Source organism: Trachypithecus francoisi, unplaced genomic scaffold (genome assembly GCF_009764315.1).
Source record: "Trachypithecus francoisi isolate TF-2019V2 unplaced genomic scaffold, Tfra_2.0 Lachesis_group13, whole genome shotgun sequence".
Taxonomy (NCBI): Eukaryota; Metazoa; Chordata; class Mammalia; order Primates; family Cercopithecidae; genus Trachypithecus; species Trachypithecus francoisi.
The window spans coordinates 8,759,893-8,782,542 of NW_022681458.1; the positions used below are offsets into that span (position 1 = coordinate 8,759,893).

The 22,650-nt window shown below is 39.2% G+C and overlaps 1 protein-coding gene across 4 annotated transcripts in view; it reads right to left on the minus strand.

Moving 5' to 3' along the window:
• The window catches only part of DIS3L2 (DIS3 like 3'-5' exoribonuclease 2), a 373,789-nt gene that overhangs the window by 177,913 nt on the left and 173,226 nt on the right, over nucleotides 1–22,650 (minus strand). For all 4 annotated transcript variants that reach the window (XM_033229839.1, XM_033229837.1, XM_033229838.1 and 1 more), the window contains exons 7-8: nucleotides 20,246–20,346; nucleotides 14,191–14,438 (exon numbers count right to left, since the gene is read on the minus strand). In XM_033229839.1, coding sequence (XP_033085730.1) covers nucleotides 14,191–14,438; nucleotides 20,246–20,346 — 349 coding nt within the window. The remainder of the gene's footprint in view (nucleotides 1–14,190; nucleotides 14,439–20,245; nucleotides 20,347–22,650) is intronic.

Genomic DNA, 22,650 nt, shown 5'->3' on the forward strand with positions numbered 1-22,650 from the left:
GCAATAATAATATAAAGAAGTTAATCACTTATTATTTTGAGGCATATGAAATTGCCAATATTTGACTATTTATTAACATATAAAACACAATTTCTTCTGATTCTACCTAATAGTATTAAAAGTTACATAAAATAACTAACCATCCATTAATTAGAGAGCATACATGGCTTCTGGGAGAAGTATAAACAATGAGATATATCACATACAGTTTATTAGAGAACTACACTAATAAAAAAAGAAACAAATTCTTCTGTGTGGTGGGAGTCTCAGTGTTTGCAAGGCAGACCTAGAACACAGTGACCATACTATTCTTGTGTTGAAATTAAGAGTGGGTGAAGTTGGAATGCTATCCTCCAGGACACAATATGGCCCAAAATGATTATCTTACACCTAAAATAGAAAAGGGGCTAAAAACTTAGACAAAAAGCATTTTATAATGTCCAGTTTCTGAAACATGATACTAAAGTCCAGGAAGAACTCATTATTTAAAGATTTCAGGGAGGGGAGGTAGAAGGAACCATCCAAACATTCTATTAAAAAAAAAAAACCCACATTTAAAAAGAAAAAGAAATGGCAGAAGGACAAAACAATCTCTATAAGCATATAACCACAGAAATGACCAAAGATATTCTCAAGAACTCCCAAAAATATAAGCTTTATAAAACAAGAGCTTGAAGCAAAGATGCAAGTGCATAAGGAATAAATAAGTCATGAAAGGAAACAAAAACTAGGTTTCTAGATCTCAGGAAATAAGTAGAAAAGAACGATAAAACCATCACAGAAAATGAAAGTCATACTGGAAGTACCTAATGAAGAACTGACACTATTTGAAAGCAACAAGGATCATAGAATAAAATCTTGAGAAAACTGAGGAAAATGAAACTGGGCAAGTAGAGTTTAAAAAGATAACAAAGAAAACAGACAGATGTAAAAAGCAGACCAAGGAGTTCCAGGCATCCTTGAAATACAGAGCTACAAAGGAGGAACAGAAGACATTTTCTAAGACTCTTTGGAACAGAAAACATTTTCTTTTTTTTTTTTTTTGAGACAGAGTCTCACACTGTCGCTCAGGCTGGAGTGCAGTGGCGCGATCTCGGTTCATTGCAAGCTCCGTCTCCCAGGTTCACACCATTCTCCTGCTCCGGCCTCCTGAGTAGCTGGGACTACAGGTGCCTGCCACAATGCCCGGCTAATTTTTTGTATTTTTAGTAGAGATGGGGTTTCACCATGTTAGACAAGATGGTCTCGATCTCCTGACCTCATGATCCGCCCACCTCAGCCTCCCAAAGTACTGGGATTACAGGCATGAGCCACCACGCCCAGCCAGAAAACATTTTCTATTCTTCAACTCTAGCTCCTTCCTTCAGCATAACTGAAGATGAGATGAGAAAAAGAAAACATTTTCCTAGGTCATTAAGAAAACCTTTCAGAAATAAAGAAAATTTAGGTTTACAGAAAGGGTAAGTGCTAGGAAAGAAAATTACAGAAAATCATCAATGAAATATATTCCAGTGGAGTTACTAGATTTCAAAGATAAAGATTTCTAAATACAAGAACTCAGGGAATATAGTTCTCATAAGCCCTTTCTGAAAAACTGCAAGGTGATGAACTGAGGTGTACCAAGAGATGGAGAAATTCCTCCACAAAGCCTGGCGCTGAGCACTAGATCCATGAATGGAGTGGTGGGAGGGTGAGGAGGAGGGAGGATAAAAAGAAGAAAGTGAAGTGATGGACCTGATATGAGTTGTTAAAACAGTCCTGTCATACCAGTTACTGGATCTTTAGAAAATTAAGGAGAAAAAAAATTTTTTTGTCTTTTTTGGAGCTTTGTGTTCTGACAAAATTTTTTACCAGGTTATATACTCTGAGTCCGAAGAGTCTCAATTTGTTTACTCAAATTACAACATGGCTCATAAAGACAAAATTATATTTTAGTTGTGGTTTCCAAATGTGATTAATGACTCCAAGTTCCTATTAGTAGTAATTAACATTTATTTTACAAGTTCCAGAGAACATTTCTCAAGTTCCTTATTTAAATAAATTTATTATGGATTTTCATTGGAGATCTATTTTACAGCAGCATAGACTGGACAGCTTATGGCAGATAAAAATCTACCAGATCAGCATGCTGAAAGAGCTCATGCTTTAGGGGCCTTAGATGCCCTAGAAAGAATCCTATCTTGGCCGGAAACAGTGGCTCATGCCTATAATCCCAGCACTTTGGGAGGCCAAGTGGGCAGATCAGGAAGTCAAGAGATCGAGACTATCCTGGCCAACATGGTGAAACCCCGTCTCTACTAAAAATACAAAAATTGCTGGGTGTGGTGGCGCGTGCCTGTAATCCCAGCTACTTGGGAGGCTGAGACAAGAGAATCACTTGAACCCAGGAAGCAGAGGTTGCAGTGAGCCGAGATCAAACCACTGCACTCCAGCCTGGCAACAGAGTGAGACTCTGTCAAAAGAAAAGAAGAGAGGGGAGGGGGAAGGGGAGGGGGAGGGGAGGGGGGAGGGGAAGGGGAGGGGGGGGGGGAGGGGGAGGGGGGAGGGGGAGGGGGAGGGGAGGGGAGGGGGGAGGGGGAGGGGGAGGGGGAGGGGAGGGGAGGGGGGAGGGGGAGGGGGAGGGGGAGGGGAATGAAAGAAAAGAATCCTATCCTGTCTACTTACTCATGAACTCTTCTGTCACCTTGAAAACCAGAATTCTTTGGTATGTAAACAAAGCCAAATTCTACTAGGGAACTGACTTTTACATTGTGTATTTGTCTTGCAGAAGGGTTTATTTTTATATTTTAAATTTTAACTTCATTGTAAATTCTATTTAGAATGAATCATGAAAGTAACTTTCCCTTTTATGTAATGTAGTTCAAATGTTACAACTTTCTAAGTAGTTTCTGTCTTCTACTTACTGTCTGAAAAGATAACAGCTGCTTTAGGACAACTATGATTGAATGCTATGTCAAAATATCTGGTGATTCTCTTAAAAACCACATTTCATCCTATTCTGCATTAAGATACGTCCTTCAAAAATAACTTAGAAGCTCTCATAGCCAAGAGGAATCTAAAGAGACAAGACAACTAAATGTAATACGAGATCCTGGAACAGATAAAGGACATTAGATTTTTAAAAACAACAAAGTTTGAAGAAAGTATGGACTTCCATTAATAATGTATCAATATTGGTTAAGAGAAAAAACTAGTTTTGGAGGTGGGAGAGAAGGGGCAGATGAGAACTGTACTATCTTGATAATTTTCTGTAAATCTAAATCTGTTCTGAAAAATAAAGTTTATTTTTATGGGCCAGACACGGCAGCTCACGCCTGTAATCCCAGCACTTTGGGAGGCTGAGGTGGGAAGATCGCTTGAGCCCAGGAGTTCGAGACCTGTTTGGGCAATACGGCAAGACCCTATTCCAATTAATTAATTAATTAATTAATTAAAATTAAGTTTATTTTAAAAACCTTGGAGAGAAAAGGAGTAAAAGTAATTTAGATGTTGAGCAACAGATAAATGATAAACTAAACCATGTCATATTTTTCAATTTTTTATGTATTTCAGAAAAAGAATTTTGAAGATGTATGTAGAGTATAATTTAACTATGTAAAAACATTTATGAAAATGCTGAAAGGGACAAATGGTGTTAATTATTTGAGAGAAAATTCTGAGTGACTTTTTAATCTATTTTCTAAGCTTCCTTTAATATCACAAAGTTGGAGGCTCTTTAGTTTAAAAATTATAGAAAAAATAATTATAACAAAAACTATAGTGCCCACTATTGGTCTGCTACCCAGTTTTCACTTCTGTGAAAACTCTTCCTTCCTCACAGAAATCTAATCTTTTTCATACAAGAAATACATCTCACCTTCAACTCCACAGACAGATACTAAGTATTCTAATAAATTCAGTGTATGGCCTCCCCTGGTGACTGTAGTCAACAGCATTGTTGGACAGGGTCTCCCTTTTTGTGTCATATGTCATCAAGAAAGCAGGTAGCCTAATCGTACTGGCAGCCATCTTCACAACCACAGAGAAACCACTACTGGATTGCTGAGGACAGCAAAAGGCAACCTGGTAACATCATCCAGTCACTGACTTTACTGGGTCTGCAGCTGCACAACCTTTGAACTCCCACTTATGTGAGATAATATTTTCTCTTATTAAGTCACTCTGGGTCAGGCATTTTTATAATTTGCTGCTAAAAGCATCCTACTACAAAATATTTTAAAAGATCATCCATGAGAAGCAAACTTCCCTCTCCCTCCATTCACTGTGCAACAGAAAACGTAAAGCTCTTACCACCAAAAATAACATCTTAGTACTGTTAGCATCATAGATCTTGTAGAGGCATTCACTACACACTGACACGGAACTGCTGGGTTCTAGAGCATAAGAATACTATAAATGGCCCTTCCTTAAGCAACATAATTCTATCCTAAAGGTGCTCCCTTTATAATTTCCATGTTGAACTAGGCCCACAAAGTATACACCCAGATCATTTCATCTTCATGGAATACGGCAGCAAGGCCAGGAAGCCATCCCTGTCTCCTAGAGTGGATCTGTCTCGTCAGTACTGTCCCTATCCTTTGGTTATATCCTCTTTCTTGCATGTGCCACTTTCTAGCTGTGTCATGGTGCTTTAGGTAAGTCTCTTCCTTATCAATAGATGGGGGGGATTATCCATAAAAAGAATAAACATTTCTTTATTTCTGTATATCACTGAGACTTATATGCCTTTGGTGTCCAACACATGTTGGTGACTGAATATGTAAATAAACAAACTAATGCTTTGAACCTATTAGAGAGGCATACTATTCTTCCTTGAAATGCCAAAGGAAAGCTAAGAAAACTGAGGATGGCAAAAACAAATAAAACCCAAAGATAAATACTTCAGTAAATTATCCAGTCCTACCATAATTAGCTGCCACATTAGCAAACTTATTAACACATCAAAAAATCAGGAATAAAAAAAAAATGCCTGCTACTACTGCTTTTATTCAAAACTGAACTTTTATCAGTTACTGTGTAGAAAATACCTCCTCTCCAATTGTGAGTTGCCAATTCAAGATAAGAAAAATAAATAAAAGTCATACAGATTAGAATGGAAGAAATAAATCTCTCATTACTTACCAATGATATGATTATCTACATAGAAGAGCCAAAGTAAATTACATCTCAAGTATTGAAATGAATAAGGGGATACAGCAAGATGGCTGGATATAGGATAATGTACAAAATTTAACTGTAATTCTACATGCCAGCAGCAAACAGAAAAGACAACTTCAAACATCTGTTCTTCAGAAGACACCATTAATAACATGAAAAGACAGCTCATAAACTGGAGAGAAGATAATTTCCATATCAGTGACTGCTAAAAAGATTACTTTCTGGAATATGTATTTTTAACTCCAAAAAAATCAAATGACAAACAGCCCAATTAAAAATGGGTAAAGGCACCAACGTATGCTAAAATGAATGGGTGAAATTAAGCAGAAACAGAATACTACACAGACCCAAAAATCTTTCTAAAAATATTATATAATAATTACAAGGGAAAAAAGTAGTAAGTTAGGAATCACGGCAGATGGCTCCTTAACCGGGTGATCAAGGTGAACATCACCAGTATCATTTACTGATATTATGTGCCCCCGATAAGATACCTCTGTGGTATCTTTCCCAATAATGCCTAATCTCGATCTAATCATGAGAGAACATTAGACAAACACAAACTGAGAAACATTCTACAAAATCACTGGCCAGTACTCTTCAAAAGTTTCAAGTTCATGAAGGACAAGTAAAGAGTAAGAAATGTCACAAATTGGAGAGACTACAGAGACACAGCTAACTGTAATACGGGATTCTGGACCCAGATTCTGGAACCGAAAAAGAATGTTAGTGGAAATAATGATAAAATCTGAGTAAGATCTATATTTTAATGGTATCATACCAAGATTAATTGCTTACTTTTGGTAAGTATTCCATGGTCATGTAAGATGTTAACATAATGAGAAGATAGGTAAAACATACACAGGAACTCTCTGCTCCATTTTTGCAATTTCTGTAATCAAAATTATCTAAATAAAAAATTAACTGTTAAAAAATGGGTAAAAACATGAAGACACTGTCTAGAAAAGGAAACATGACCATGAGTATGTAAAAATATGTTCAACTTCATCAGTAATTAGGAAAAAAATAATGAAAATCATAATGATTATCACTATTTTTACCCACCTGGCTGGCAAAAAAATGAGTCTAACAAGTGTTAATAAGAACGTGGAGCAATGGAACCGCGTACACACTGCTGGTACGACTAAAAAGGGGTAAAATCACTTGGGGAATGGCTTGGCTAGAAAGTTGTAAAGTTAAACATGTACCTATGTATCATCCAGTAATTTCATTCTTAAGTAGAATCTAGAAAAACTTTAGTTAATGAGCACTGGAATGTTTGCAGGAGCACAATTCTCTGTTCAACCCAAATGTACACTGCTAAATTATGGTATATTTCTGGAAATGGAAATATTATGGATTAAAATGAGTTAAATATATGAGTATATTTTAGAAACATGTTAAATGAAAGAAGGCAAGTGATAGAATATATAAAACATGGTATTCTGTATAAGGTTCAAAAACCTTATACAAAAACAAGCAAAGCAAAATAACATTATTTAGGGTTATAAATATGGGTAAATTATTTTTTAAAGTACATTTTCATTAGTATATTTGAGATAGTGGTTGCCTCTGGGGAAAAAATTATCATTTACGATACAGGAGAACAGACAGGGAACTTGAAAAGCATTGGTGATGTTATATTTCTTAATCTGGTTCATGAATTCATGGGTTGGTTTTAGTATTAGGTTTCAAAAATTATGTAAGTGTTACATATATTCTTTTTCCGGTGAAATATGCTTTATAATTAAAGTTGATAAATATTTTAAAAACAATATTTTAGTCAAATGTATACCAAAACCTCAATAGTGATCATTTCTGGGGATGAAACTCTGGGAAATTTTCATTTTCTATAGTACACATTTGAATAAATTTAACAGTAAATATTTAATATATATTTGGAAAAAATAAAATTTAAAAATGTTTAATTTGATATTTCAATAATAGTTGTAAGAGAGAAAGCTTTCCTCCCTAGAGTTACTTATAATGATCACCACTTCAATTTTTCAGCACTAGAGCTCCTCCCTGAATACTGCATGATTCACTCACTCACAATGAATGACGTTCCAACTGAGTCCTACTGTAAAATTAATCTGAATGGCACTGAAACAACATTCCCAACTTCCTACATATGATAGGTGGGGGCCTTGGGAGACATATAAACATTCTTTATAAATAAGCATCAGATCTACTATCGTGGGTGATGTGTCCATTAAAAACTTATTGAGGGAAGGGACCAGCTACAGACAGAAAAAAATATAACAAGAAAGTCCTTCAAATTGGCCTCTTTGCCTTAAAGAAATCAGGAACACTTAATAGTCAAGATTAGTGTTCTCAGTCATTCATCATCTTTTCTCTACTAAATATTCTTATAAACTCCTAGTCTTACAACTAGACAATATAAAGAAGACAGTCATGCACTCTTGCAGTGACTAACACTATCGTATTACTACTCTTAAATACATGCTCTCATATATGTTGGTCCAATGTTGGAAACTCCATGCAAACAGATATAATGACATCATAGCCCTGAGAATGTACCAGTGGGGAACAATCAAACATCAACTACACCGAGGGCCCAAACTTCTAACAATACAAAGTAAAAACGAAGTGTGGCAAATACACTTGTCTTTGGCTGTATATTTTATCTATTACTTTCTAGTATCAGGAGAGAGAAAAAGTTATTTTCGCTTCTTATGGTTCAGTACTACGACATAGCAGAAAGTAGCACTTAAGGAATGGGGACCTCAGGAAAGGTGTTTTTGTCAGTGAAAATAGATAAAAGCATGGAGAAAAGAAGTACGAGTCAACAATACTGAGTTATTTAAGAAAAGGTCTTGAAATTTAAGAATGAATTGGTGTTGATACGAAGAGAGCAAAGAGGAAGCTGAAAGGATTTAATGAGTATAAGAGGAGGCTGATGGTTATCTAAGGTCCTCTACATTGTAATATTTTCCAGAAGGTGCACTAGAAATTGCAGTTGAAGATGGCAACTTTGGAAGAACTGCCAAAACTGCATACAGTGCTCGTCAAGGAAAGGAACGATTTGGTAACCTAAGCCTGTATCTGGATCATTCTCCTCCATTCCTTTAACTTTTGCTCTGCCTTGACCAGGCTTTTCTCAGTGTTGAAGACACAGTTTTTTCCAAAGCTGATACTTACATGCCACCAGGTGGAGCCCAACAGTCACACAAAAAAAAAGAGCCCCCTCCTCAGCCTGATTTACTTTTTGCCTCCTAGCCGGCCAGGTCCATACCCCCTGAAAAGAACATACAAACTCTATAGATTTGGTAATGCGGGTCCATAGCATTATATAACTTGGTTTCTCCCTCAGAGCTGTCTTTAAAGAATATGCTCTCAAAAAGATGAAGTATTCCTTTTGCAAAGGGAAAGATTGGATACAGTTATTTTTCAGTTTGCTAATCTTGGAGCCTATGTTTCAATGAAACAAACTAATTTCTTCTGTTTGTTTTTTCTATCAATCTAGTCATGGTTTAATTTTTCTACTAATTACAATTCAATGTATTTAATGTAATTTAATGAGCACCTCTTCAATTCCTGTCTACCCTATAAGAAATTGAATATCTACCAAAACAGAATGGAATGTCAAAATATTTGTTTCCATCAGTCAATAAATATTGCTGACTGGCTAATAACAACCATAAGGTGCAAAGCTAGAAGACAAAGGCGATACCAGAAGAGACCTCCCACCCCCTACTTCCCATCTCTACCACAGTCCTCCAAGGTCAGAATTTCCCTTCCTCTGCTTTCACCTCACTCCATCATCCGCTCCAGTGGAACCTGCTGTCCTTCACACTCATTAAAGCCAGCAGCACTGTAACCCATTCTCTGTTTCTCATTTCCACAGCCTCCCATTAAGCCTAGGCAATCCCATGTTCAACCAAGAACTTCTCAGTCTATACTGACCTATTCATTTTTCCTCCTCCTCCTCCACCCTCAAAGCCACCAGACTTTGCTTGATAATATAAACATGTCAATTTGCTCTAGGTCGGTTCATGCCATATATCTTCAGTTAGCCTTCAGTGTTGCCAAGAAACACTATTAAGTTCCTCACAGTAGCTGCTGTAAAACTTGCCCATTTTATTCAAGATTTACCCTTAAATATTCAAGAAGAAACCATGACAAATCTGGGAGAAAGTGACAATGATATCTCTACGCTCATGACATCCTGGAAAGAAAAGCTGGAACTGTAAACTCCAGACTTTAGGATACCAGATTTCCCAAAGGTCTGAGAAAATATAGGCATGAATTCCACTGCAAGAGTTTCTAAAGGGAAAGATGATTTAAGAGGGTTGGGAAGCTCTTAAAACTGTAAATCTGATTATATAATTGCAGATCATTCCAGCGAGGAAGCCAATGTGGCTTTTTAATTATCCTGGACCAGAGTCTAGTACTAAATATTAAAGGTACTAAATATGTTGTGATGTATAACAAAAAACAGTGATCCCTAAAAGCTAGCAAGGGCTCACTTGCGTTTTGATAGCATTACAGAACTAAGATTCATAAAAATGTGGTAGATGTAATGTATAGAGAGGTGAACAAGGTTCAAATGAGATCTCTCATGACAATTCTAAGAACAAGATAGCAAATAACTTAACAACAACTGGAAGTCTCCAATGTTGTAATATTCTTTGAGCTGCCCCTAAATGGTGGCCCCAAGGCAGCACTAGGGTGTCAGAGAAGCAATGCTTACAGCAAAGGGGACGCCAAGTTCCATGTCCTCCCTAAGGATCCTTCCAAAGCTACTAACATCATATATTCCATTAATGTGTGCATTCTATTCAATTTTTTTGTTAAATATCTGTGCCTTCTCAATTTGGCATTCTCCACCTGAGTTTTTATACTTGCTGTATGCTATTGTCAAGCATGGACTTTGAAGTCATAGAACCTTAGTCCTCATCATTTTCTGTTCCAAATTACTCCTTGTGTGTTTTCTAGTTTGATTCATGGTGCAACATCTTCCTAGTCAACCTGGCTCAAGACGTTGGGGTCATCAATTCATTTCCATCTACTCATCTGACCAGTCAGCAAATGTTCACTAAGTGTCCTTGTCCTGAAGGAGCTCATGGCCAAGTAAAACAAATAAGCAATTGCAATCCAAACAGATGAGAGCTCTAATAATAGTACTAATAGAAGCTATGGGAGCACCAGAAGGGAGGCCTGTGAGTCAAGGAACATTTTTTGAGTGGACAACTGAGTTGAGTTTAAAAGTTGAGTATTTCACCAAGCAAACACTAGAGAAAGGAGAAAGCCACTGTTAGGAAAGGAAGTGTAACGTGCAGAAGTTTGGAACTATGAACATACACAGTCAGCTTGGGAAATGGCAAGTTGGACTTCTGATAGTGAAGACCATGGAAGGAACTGAGATGGCTCCCAGTGAATTGTGGTTAAATGCCATCAGCATCCACCCACTCCCCCTAGTCAGAGCCCTGAAAGTTCATCCAAGATTCTATCCTTCTCCCTCATGCCCCATTTCTAATTAGTCATCACATCTGGGAAAATTTACCTTCTTAATCTCCCCTGAATATTTTCATTTCTTTTGTTTCCTCCACTGCAACTCTTTATTTCAGGTTCTCCCATCTCATCTGTCTTACTGCAATAGTGTATTATGACCTCCTGCTGCTAGGCATGTCCCTCCTCATCTATTCTTTACTCTCAGTCAGAGTGATCGAAAGATGAAAAGCAAAGAGGCCTCTGTCCTGTAAGAAATGATCCTGGATTTCCCCCTTCACTGACCTCCTCTAAATTCCCCCAAATTATTTTATTCCTATGGAAGAACTTACAACTTCTGTTTTGTACTATAGGTAGAACTCAAAGAGATAAGCCATTCAAGTCATCTGTTTTATCCACGCTCATTCCCAGAGAGTCCCACAGCACTGCTAATTGAGTGTGAATCATGGATGGGACTCTGGACCCCCACCTCTGCTTGAAACTACTGATGAGGGAAAAATACCTGCCTCAAGCTAGACCAGTAAGATTTTCCACCATAGAAATTCTGTATTGTGATCTAGACTTTAGTATGTAACTGCCATAGGACCGGCAGTACCATTTTGGGGCCATGTGTGCTGCTGTGCAGGTAGAAGACTACTGTGCAGAGAGAAGCAGAATAACACAGCTCATATGCAAAAAGGGGTAAAGAAAAGATACTGTGTGATGGCTGGGCTAGTCACAGGGGTGAAAGAGAAACTGTGGTTCCTTTGTTGCCTTGTTAGTTCTGATTTTCTCATGAGACTTCCTCAATTTCCTGCTCACCAGCTTCTTATATTAATCTCTACTTTTATTTAAATTAGCTCAAGTGGGATTCCACTCCTTAGAATCAAATTATCCCTATGATATATGTATATGCAAAAATCCTTTTGCATTAGACTATAAGTTCCTTAAATAATGAATCCATAGCTTGTTTACCACTGTATTTCTCAGATAATATAGCACAGTACTTTACACATAGTTGAATCAAAACCTGTCTGGTGAACTAAACATAACTACAGAAGAGGTAAATGACTTTGAACTTGAATAACTAGAAGCAATTACATAGGCAAAGCAAGTCCAATACTTTCAAGGATAGAGGTATAGGAGTAGAGAAGAAATTCAGAAGGAAGCCACCTTAGCTAAACTTGACTTTTAGGGATAGTTTTTACGGAAGCTAACCATACACTTTCGTACCCACAGCAGGTATTACCATCACACTCCTGGTCAAAGCCTGGCAAAGATAAAGGAGGAAACCTAGGCAGTCATAGCACAGCATGTTCTGATTAAGAAACAGTGATCTCAGTTCTTAAAGATCAGTAACGGATAACCAGAACAAAATGGCAAGGCGACCACCAACATACTCAACAGCTGCAGCCCTCACCCCTCGTACAACAGACGTCATCTGAGATATTCATCAGGAAAACCTACCATATTTTACTTCTTAAAATAAATTTTCTCTTTTTCACAAAGATTTTAAAAGGCATATTTTCATAAATGATAATTTTTATATCCTTATATTAAGAAGGTAGAGAAAAAACATGATGTTTCCATCTAAATATGATTATCTTCATTTATTTTGAAAATTATATAATTAATATATGACTATCATCTTTAAATATTATTTCTTTAGATCCAGCAAATGTGCTTGAGGCTTCAAAGCCTTGACTCCCTTTTTGTTGTATTTTACCTTCAAGAAAAGGGTTCCTGATGAAGTAATGGCTCAGCTATAAAAAAATAAAAATTAAAAAAGACCTAGAAGACCATGAAAGTAATAAGAGAAACTCATACTATGAAGATTTCCTGACTACACCCTTACAACTTGAAAACTAAGGAAGCAGTCCAATCAAGTACACACAATGGGATACGACAGAAAGGCAGATAAAAAACAAGGCTGGATTTCCTGGTTTGATGTGAAAGTCTTCCTCTTTTACTGCCAAACAGAGTGTGGCTGCACAATCAACAGGACCAGGTGGCACAACCGTTACTGGGCCTTTTGATTTGATGGTGAGAAACTGGCAAGCTTGTAAGAAGCACTATTTAGGGCTCAAGGGGTTGACATCACTTTTGGATAATGAGTTAGGCTTTAAAATGATGACATTGCAATCACACCACTTGAGAGGAAAAAAAGAAAGTACAACTGTTCCTAAGTAGCTATGAGATCATTTAAATCACACCAATCTTCATATAACTGAAAAAGTGGCACAGGGTAGTGTTTCTTATATATGAAACACTCTTATATATAACACACATATTTGATTTGGCTTATTTTGCTAGGCATAAGAAGCAAAGCATAGAATAAACCTGATACAAGCAGCACATTGTAGCCATCCATTCAGTGCTGACTCTCCCAACCATAGGACATTCCCAGGAGGGTACATCCTGTACAAGTGAGATGACCAACAAGCAAGACATTAAACTAGAATAAAAGTAAATCAACAGGCTCTTTTCTAGATTGTATACCTTTATAGTCATTTCCTGTGAAGCATAAACCAGACATCATCTATAATAAACACTTAATGACATAGCTAAAACTTAATGCTTTTCTTTCAACATGAATACCAGTTCTAAGAAGAAAACAGGCATAGCATTTAGTGAAGCAATTAGGTCCAGCAGTTTCTTCAGATCAAAATGAAGTGGCCATCCATGATGCTCTGGGACTATGTCATGTATATTTAAGTTAGATTGATTTCTGACAGCTTCCACAAAAACATGGTACACCTTTCCTTCTTACAATAGGGTAGTTTTTAATGCCATAGGCGAATTCAATACCAAAAAAGAATGACATTCAAATATACCTTCATGTTCATATTTTAAAGCAAAGGAACCTGGGGTCTCCTGAATATGCCTAGACTTTGCATGGTTTAACACTAGCATCTACAAGGAGAGGACTGGTTGTCTGACGCAATGAATTATCTGTGGTACACAAGTACAAATAGGACACATGACATTAACTAAACAAGTAAAGGCTCAGAATATGCTCATGTTTTACACCAAAAAACACAAACAAGAATGTGACTGCCTGGTAATTCAAGGAACATACAGGCAACCAGTTGAGGTGGCAGCTAAGGGTGACTTCTGAAGAATCAGGACCAAAATACACCAGAAACTATGCTTCAATAAAGAAATAATAATTAAGGCCGGGCTCGGTGGCTCAAGCCTGTAATCCCAGCACTTTGGGAGGCCGAGACGGGCGGATCACAAGGTCAGGAGATCGAGACCATCCTGGCTAACACAGTGAAACCCCGTCTCTACTAAAAAAAATACAAAAAACTAGCCGGGCGAGGTGGCGGGTGCCTGTAGTCCCAGCTACTCGGGAGGCTGAGGCAGGAGAATGGCGTAAACCTGGGAGGCGGAGCTTGCAGTGAGCTGAGATCCGGCCACTGCACTCCAGCATGGGCAACACAGCGAGACTCCGTCTCAACCAAAAAAAAAAAAAAAAAAAAAAAAGAAATAATAATTAAAATACACAAAAAGTTTACCTAAAGACCACCTAAACTGAGTTCTGCCTGTGACCTGTAGTTTTTCCTACCAGAGATCACCTACCCCAGGGCAAAACTGCAGTCCTCCTTCCAGTCCACAATGCGGCAGATGAAGAGTGTGTTGGCATAATCTTTAGGCCGTGTCACAAAGTCCTGGGGACAGTCCTTGAGAGGCACATAAATTCTAGGCACTCGGTGGTCTGAGGGAGAAAACAGGGCGTATTTCTTAAACAGTTCGCTGTTCTTATCAGCCAAGAGTTTGAGGAAGCCGGTTGCTGCTCGAGAATGTTTTTTCTCCAAGATGTAAACCACCTAAAAACACCAAAGATATAGTCAATGTTGTTTATCTGCAGTACTGAATTACACTTGGGAGAGGTCAGCAGGTTATAATTTGATCAACTAGCAGGAACCAGCAGTTTTTCTAGGTCAAAATAAGTGCCTCTCAGTGATGATCTGTGACTCAGTAATCTATATTTAAGTAGCAACAAGTATCTAGTAAGCATATATATCCAAGAAAAATTATGCAATACATGGATGAATTAAATCAAAGAGCTTTATTACCATGACCTGTGTCTTATAAAGACATGTGGGACTCCAGCAGGGAAGCATAGCTCCAGGTATTTGTTCCACATTATACTTTTCTCCCATGAACAATACCAGTATCTCACAGAAACAACACGGTAGGTGCTTTTTGTAAAAGAAAAAGGGTTATTAGATATAAATTACTTCTCTTAATTATGTCTTCAACAGCTGAAAGGAGAAATATTTGATCTTCCTTCTTTCCAAGATTAAACCCAAGCTCTAATTTGACTCGATGAAGATTGAGGTCACCACTCCACCATATACACATGCGATTTCCATTGAGAGAGAAGTATTCTCCGAGAAAATGAGTCTTCTCCCTCACCCACTCCCCAGCCCCAGAACGCACTCCTCCTGCAGTGCTTCCTTTACCCACTGCAGCCAGTCTGCAGGTTCATCCCTTCCTCAGAGCTGCTTGCTGACATCCCACCAGACCCCTGAACAAAGATTCAGCCTGCAGTTGAGGTGGCTGCTGCCTTCTCTATGTCCCTGACTCCACGTGGAATCTCAGCCCATGTGCAGGAAACCTCCAAACCAGCTGAGTGCGCCACACCTCTCCCCCAGTCACTCCCAGCTACTACCCCACAGGAAAACACCTTAGGGCACCCGTCTTCCCATGCAAGCTCACCCCCAAAACATGCTCTACTTTTTCCCTCTTAACTCTTCCTTCTTCCCTGAAAAACATCTATTTTAAACAAACTGCTGCACCCTCTTTCAAGAAGGCTGTGGGACGCCCCCCTCCCCCTTGCATGTAACTATCTGTCCTAAGGACTGTCTTCCCCAGCCCATTTGGGAAGAGGATGCTCCTTTTCCCACATACAGCCCCTGAAATTGGTGTCCGTGTTTTCCCATGCTGCACCGCCACGCCCAGACCTTTACTCTTCCAGCCTCATGCATGTATGTGCACCCTCTTCTGGTTCAAGTGGTCCCCTTCTTGTTATATTATCATCTCCTGGCCTCCTGGTTACTCTGTGAAATCTGGCTTACAGTCTGACCCTCCCACGTCTACCCAGGTGAGTAACTTAGTCAACATCCTGTCCTCACCGTTCCGCTATCTCTTCAGCAACCTTCACTTCTATTTGACTTCAGCAACTCGTCCTCATGGCCACACCTCAGCATCATCTGGAACTAGTCCAATTCCAAAACCCGCTCTCTGACGAATCCATCACACAGCTCACTTGTTCTCCAGTGCTGCACTCCACAGGCTTTTTCACCACATCAAGACTTCTAGCACCTTTAACCCTTGCCTGTTCTCCAAGTCTGTTAGCTACGTCTAAGCCTCGAATCCTTTCCTCCCTTCCCAGAGCCACCGTGTGTGTGTGTGTGTGTGTGTATGCATGTGTGTGTGTACGTGCAAGCACAATACCAATACCACATGTACACTTTTTTTTTTTCCTTTGGAGTCAGCCTTGCTCTGTCACCCAGACTGAAGTGCAGTGGTGTGATCTTGGCTCACTGCAACCTCCGCCTCCCAGGTTCAAGCAATCCTGCCTCAGTCTCCTGAGTTTCTGGGACCACAGACGTGTCACCAGTCACCACTCCTGGATAATTTGTTTATTGAGACAGGGTTTCACTATGTTGTCCAGGCTGGTGTCAAACTCCTGACCTCAAGAGATCTGCCCGTCTCGGCCTCTGAAAATGCTAGGATTATAGGCATGAGTCACTGCATCCAGCCTTGAGCCACCATATTCTATCACCTCAAATCCTCTTACTCAAGCTGTCAAATGCCTTCTCTTCTGATCCTTCCACCAACTCATCACCCTAAAAACCTTCAGTCCTGGAACATTTCAGCCACCAGTATTCTCTAACCTTAAACGCAAGGTATAGAGTTGATCAGCAAAGAAATTACAATTGTACAGATGGATAGCATTATACATTGTTATACAACTTTTGCTAGAACCTTAAATTCTCTGAAGATATATTTCCACCTGTCCCCATTCTGCACAATCTCTCCTTTCATCTTCACTCTCTTGATCCTCTCCCAGGACTCCAGTTTTCTCAATGTTCAATCTTTTTGTTGTCCCACAACTCCCTGAGGCTCTGTTCAATTTTTTTCAGTCTATACTTTCTTTGTTCAGATTGGGTAAATTCTATTGATCTGTCCTCAAGTTCAATGATTCTCTGTTGTGTCATCTCTACTACTGAGCCTATCCAATAGTGTCTTTACTTCTGTTATTGTACTTTGCAGGACTATAATTCCCATTTGGTCCTTTTTATAATTTTTTTTTTTTTTTTTTTTTTGGAGACAGAATCTTGCTCTGTTACCCAGGCTAGAATATAGTGGCATGATCTCGGCTCACTGCAACCTTCGTCTCCTGGGTTCAAGTGATTCTCCTGTCTCAGCCTCCCCAGTAGCTGGGATTACAGGCACGTGCCACTGCACCCAGCTAATTTTTGTATGTTTTTAGTAGAAACAGAGTTTTGCCATGTTGGCCAGGCTGGTCTTGAACTCCTGACCTCAGGTGATCTGCCCACCTTGTCCTTCCAAAGTGCTGGGATTACAGGCGTGAGCCACCGCGCCCGGCCTTTTTATAATTTCTAAATCTTTGCTGAGATTTTCTATTTTCTCAAAGGTTTGAAGAAAGTTTTTAATTGCTTATTGAAGCACTTTCATGATGGCTATTTTGAAATCATTGTTGGGTAACTGCAAGAGCTCAGTGCGGGCATCAAATGATTTCTTCTCATTCACGTTGTGATCTTCCTGTTCTTGGTATGACGGGTGGTTTCCAATTGTATCCTGGACCTTTCGGTTATCATGTTAAGACACTCTGGGTCTCATTTAAATCTTTTATTTTAGAAGGCAGTCACACACCCTGTTGAGGTTTAGCATGCAGGTCCTGACCTACTTTTGTGGGCTGTAGTTTCAATGACAATTTCCTTGGAAAACAGCCTTTGCGGTGCTATCTTGGTATGTTTGGTTTATATGGTATCACTGGGGCTCCCGCTGGTCTCTACTGGTACTGCCTACATGGGTGGAAAGAAATTCCCCAAGCCAGGCCACCTGGTCTAAGTGTGGAATGGGGATCTCTAGCCTGCAAGGACAAAGAGCCTTCCCATTTTGGGTTTCTTGTTGTGGCAAGATCTCCTTTACTGGTGCTACCTGACTGCCCAGTGTTTCTGAGTGGAAGAGGGAAGTCTCTGGTCCACAAGGATAAAGAGCTTTTGTGGACCACACACACATTACGACCAGATCTCCTTTGCTAATGCCACCCAGCTGTGTGGTATTAGCAAAGGAGATCTGGTATTAGCCACCCAGCTGGGTGAAGGAGGGAAGTTCTCTTGCCTGTGAGAACATGGGGGCTTCCCATACCTGACTGCATGCTGTGGCCAGATCACCTTTCCTGGTGTTTTCTGGGTAGATGTCCAGCATCTCTGGATGTTCAGTGCCTCTGGGCAGAAGACAGTCTCAGCCCCACAGAAACAAAGAGGCTTCCTGGGCTGGGCCACTTCTAGAATCCTTCTTGTTGGAGCCACTCAGATACCTGATGTCTCTTGGTGGGAAAGAGAAGCTGCAGGTCCAGGGAGGAAGGAAAGCCCTTCTCTTAACCACTTATTGTCATTAGGGCTCTTTACAGGTGCTATGGATTGCCTGGTGTTGCTGGAGGGATTTCTCTTAGATCTGGGTGAGAATGAGTCTAGCTGGACCACCCTCTATTGCCAGGTTGGCATTCAGAAACACTGGGCTTGGGCCACCTTCTGTTGTTGCTGTTGTTGGTGGGGGATTGCGAGGTCCCTGCTGTTAATGATGTTTCTCTAGTACTGGCGAAACTAGTTTGCCTTCCTCTTTTCACCTTTCAGAATTCTCCTTTGGTTGCCTCTTGTTTTTTCCAGGGTTTACAGTTATCCTCAGTGGGAGGAGCAAGAAAAAACAGATCTATGCCATCTTGTCTGAACTGGAAATTCTTGTTTCTTGTTTTAATGTTTGACAGCACAGAAGTGTATAAAGTAGGTTGACATTACTACATTAGCTGCAATTCATATGATGTTAATTGTCATGGAAATGACTCTACCATAGCATAAGTTTCACAGGCAAGTGCTGTTTTGCCTTGTGATTTTTGGTTGAATCCACTAAAAACATTATCCAAAAGAAAGGGAGATAGGGACAAGGGAGAAGGGAGAGGGAAAACATGTTTGGAGGGCAGTAGCAAATCACAGAACACAGGTTCCAGGGCTGCCTCTACTCAGCTCTGACTGCAGTCATTTAGGAATTTGGCCCAGTGTTACCAAATGTTTTGTTTTGACAAGAGAAGCCAAAAGTCTAATTTTTAATATGAACACCCCCACCCCCGCCCACCAATGACTCTTTTTTTTTTTTTTTTTTTTTTGCTGAAAACCATGAAGTCAAAATTTTTAATTACTGCAAGGTCAAACAAAATAGGTCTGTGAGCCAGATCCATCCCCAGGCTTTCCATTCATTCTCATCTCCCACACCTAACATGTTGCCTGGAGCAGAGTTAGTATTCAAATATCCAGAGTATGATTTAGAAATTCCTCATGTCAGTGTGCAAGAGCAATACTCTGCTAAGCAACTTGCTGGGTAGAGCAAGCACACTGCCCTCCCAGATGAAACACACTGATGGATGCTTCTGCAACACAGTCTCATGCCATTATGCCACTTTACACTTGCCCTTCACCATGTCTACCACTAGGAGCTATCTGCACAGTTAGAAGTCAGCTGTGTTTGCTCAAGTGTGTGGGCTCACACCTGTAATCGCAGTACTTTGGGAGGCCAAGGCGGGCAGATCATGAGGTCAGGAGTTCGAGACCAGCCTGGCGAAACCCCGTTTCTACTAAAAATACAAAAAATTAGCCAGGCCCGGTGGTGCACGCCTGTAATCACAGCTACTCGGGAGGCAGAAGAATCGCTTGAACCAGGGAGGCAGAGGTTGCAGTGAGCCAAGATCTCACCACTGCACTCCAGCCTGGGCAAAAACAGTGAAACTCCGTCTCAAACAAAAAAAAGAAGTCAGCTGTGTTTCATCCCACATCTGAAAATGACACTAGCTTATATAATTAAAGAATACAAGTGAATTGTGCAAAATGGTGAAATAGAAATATAAAAACAATTGTTTCAAAACTAAATTGAATACTTTGGAAAAACTAAAAAAGACATTAAAAATTATTTTTAAATTAGGTATGGGCATGGTAACAATAAAAAAAAAAACTGGAGCAAAAACTGTACAAATCTGAAGACAGTCTATATTCATACTTCTTCTCCAGTGTCTAATTCTCACTCCACCAAAACTGGAAGTGATAAATGCTGCGTTACAAGTGTGGTTTAAGCAAGAAAGATAACATAGAACTCCAATCAACACACCCACACTCAAAGAAAAGGCCTTGACCCCTTATCCAAAGGCAGGCAGATGGATTCATATTTATATGTTTAAAGTTATTTTTTTTAATTCACTTTTTATGATTCTCTGCTCTAACTTTTCTGATTAAATGAACAAATACAGTCCTGACTGAATCACACAAGATCTTCAACAAGTAGCTCAGGTGAAAGCCATTTGGACATGTGGAGAAAATCTGTAGGCAATGACCTTTGCTGATCTTTGCAGGGATTTCTCCGGTAAAGCTCTTGTGTCTTGTGAAATGCAGGTGGTCTCATCTCTTGTAACCGGTGCATCACCATCCTCTCTTCCTACATTAAAAAGACAAAGAGAGAAGAGGAGGCATCAACTAGATGCATATCAATTAGTGGGATTTTAAAATTCAATCTAGAAGGATGCTTGGATACCAGTTACCCCAAACTACTCACTTTACAGAAGAACCCCAGGCCCCCAGTGGACCTGTCACATACTTGTATTATACTCATACTGAGCATTCAGCCTCAGCAGACCACATTTTATCTACTTAACATTATTCACATACTATCATAAATATCATACAAGTGGAGAACATCAAACTATGCTGAATTAAACTAAATAGCCTGTGTGTCAGAATGCCAAAAACCTGGATGTTAAATGCTGCCCCAGCCCAAAATGAAGAATAGAGATAGGCTAATTTATTATGCACATCTGCTGAAATAAAACAAAATCATAATAAATGTTAACTTTTAAAAGTACTTTGGTACCAGCCATAACAAACAAAATGGTGGAAAATAGATTATATTTATTAAATAAATAAATTTTAAAACCCAACCCTGATTTTCCTGGCTTTTTCTTAGTGACATTATGTAAAGAGTAAAGTACTTAAAGTCTTTTAATGTTTAATTTCCTTTCTTAAAAAACTTATAAAATGCACATTCACCCAAGAAACTGAAACCACATCTCCCGAGGAAAGAGGCAGTTAGGCTCTCTACCAGAAGTATTAAAAACACTCATGAACAAAAGTAGCAAATTACACACTTCTAAACATTTAAAATTTTGAATCTTTACTTGTTAATTAGATTTCCCCACAAAATATTCTTATCCAACTATGTTAGGGATTCTGGATTCTAGAGGTCACAACCAATTTACGTGGGAGCCTCTCCAGAGAGCTAAGAGAAACTTGCACTTATCATCATTTAGATGTTGCCAAGGCCAAAATAAATAAATCAATCCTTTTCAGGACTGGCTGCCTTTTAGCAAAAACTCAACTTAAAGCCAACTTTTACCATTCTGGGCGTACTCTGGAAACATTGACATGATCTGACCTACTGGGGTTTAAGAATGATCAACTGTTTGCTTTTCCATCTATGCTGAAATCTACCTACTGAAGTGCCCTCTGAATGCAGAATCCTCATTGTTTTCCAAAAAGTAAAAGCAAACACAAACTTTCCTATTGTAAATTGCCCTATCAGTGAAAGAGGACATCAGCAAGGTTCATCTTTTCTTTTAAACCCATAATTCAGGATTCCAAAATCGTCAGATGCTTTTAGAACAACATTTTTTATAATTGTAGAGAGAAAAAAAACCACACAGGTTGTTGATCTGTTTGTTCCATAACATACGTCACCAACATGCTCTGCAGAACAAGGTAATTGAGGAAAAACATCAAAGCGTGGAATTACCATGAATAAGTATCCTCTACTTAGATATTTGACACTAGTTTGGTCTCAAATGCTAGCAATCAAGACATTGCAGTGAGAGGACTGTGTTTCCAAGGCAGCCTAAATCCTGGGCAAACAACTTTCTGTGATGATCACTGATGGCTCCATCTTCAAATGACTGTTATCTCAAATTCCATCCCAACAACAGCAAGTCGACTGTTCAAAATGTTATATCACATTACATCTAAAGAGAGAAGGCAAGCTATAGAAGTGGGCCCAATCATGATTTTCTATCAGACTGAACATGACCTTTTCAGGTTCTATATTCAGAAGGGTATCCTGGCAGAAATGAGGCTTTGTTCAGACAAAGTTACATTCTAATAAATTAAACCAAGCTTTAAAGCCTTACAGGTGAGAATCATAGATAATGGTCAATGGATATAAAGAAACACAATGTCAGGATGAAAAGGTGAATCACCTTAATACATTTCCATCAACCATGTCTTGCCACACTGAATAGTAAAGTTGTCGGCTGGTCTAGGGTGGCTCATGCCTGTAATCCCAATGCTTTGGGAGGCCAAGGCAGAAGGATGACTAGAGCCTTGGAGTTCAAGACCAGCCTGGGCAACATGGCGAAACCCTATCTCTACTAAAAATATAAAATTTAGTTGGGCATGGCAGCGTTTGCCTATATGTCCCAGCTACTCAGGAGGCTGAGGTGGGAAGATCACCTTAGCCTGGGAATTCAAGGCTACAGTGAGACAAGATTGCACCACTGCACTCCAGCCTGGGTAAAAAAGCAATAACCTGTCTCAAAAAAAAAAAAAAAATTAGCAAAGTCGTCAATTTAATGAGACTCTACTACATTGTTTAATCATAAGATCACTTATTATTCATTTATTCCATGTGTATTTATTGAACACTGGGCATTGAAGATCCAGTGTTAAAAGAAATTTGATCCCAGCCCTATAGACT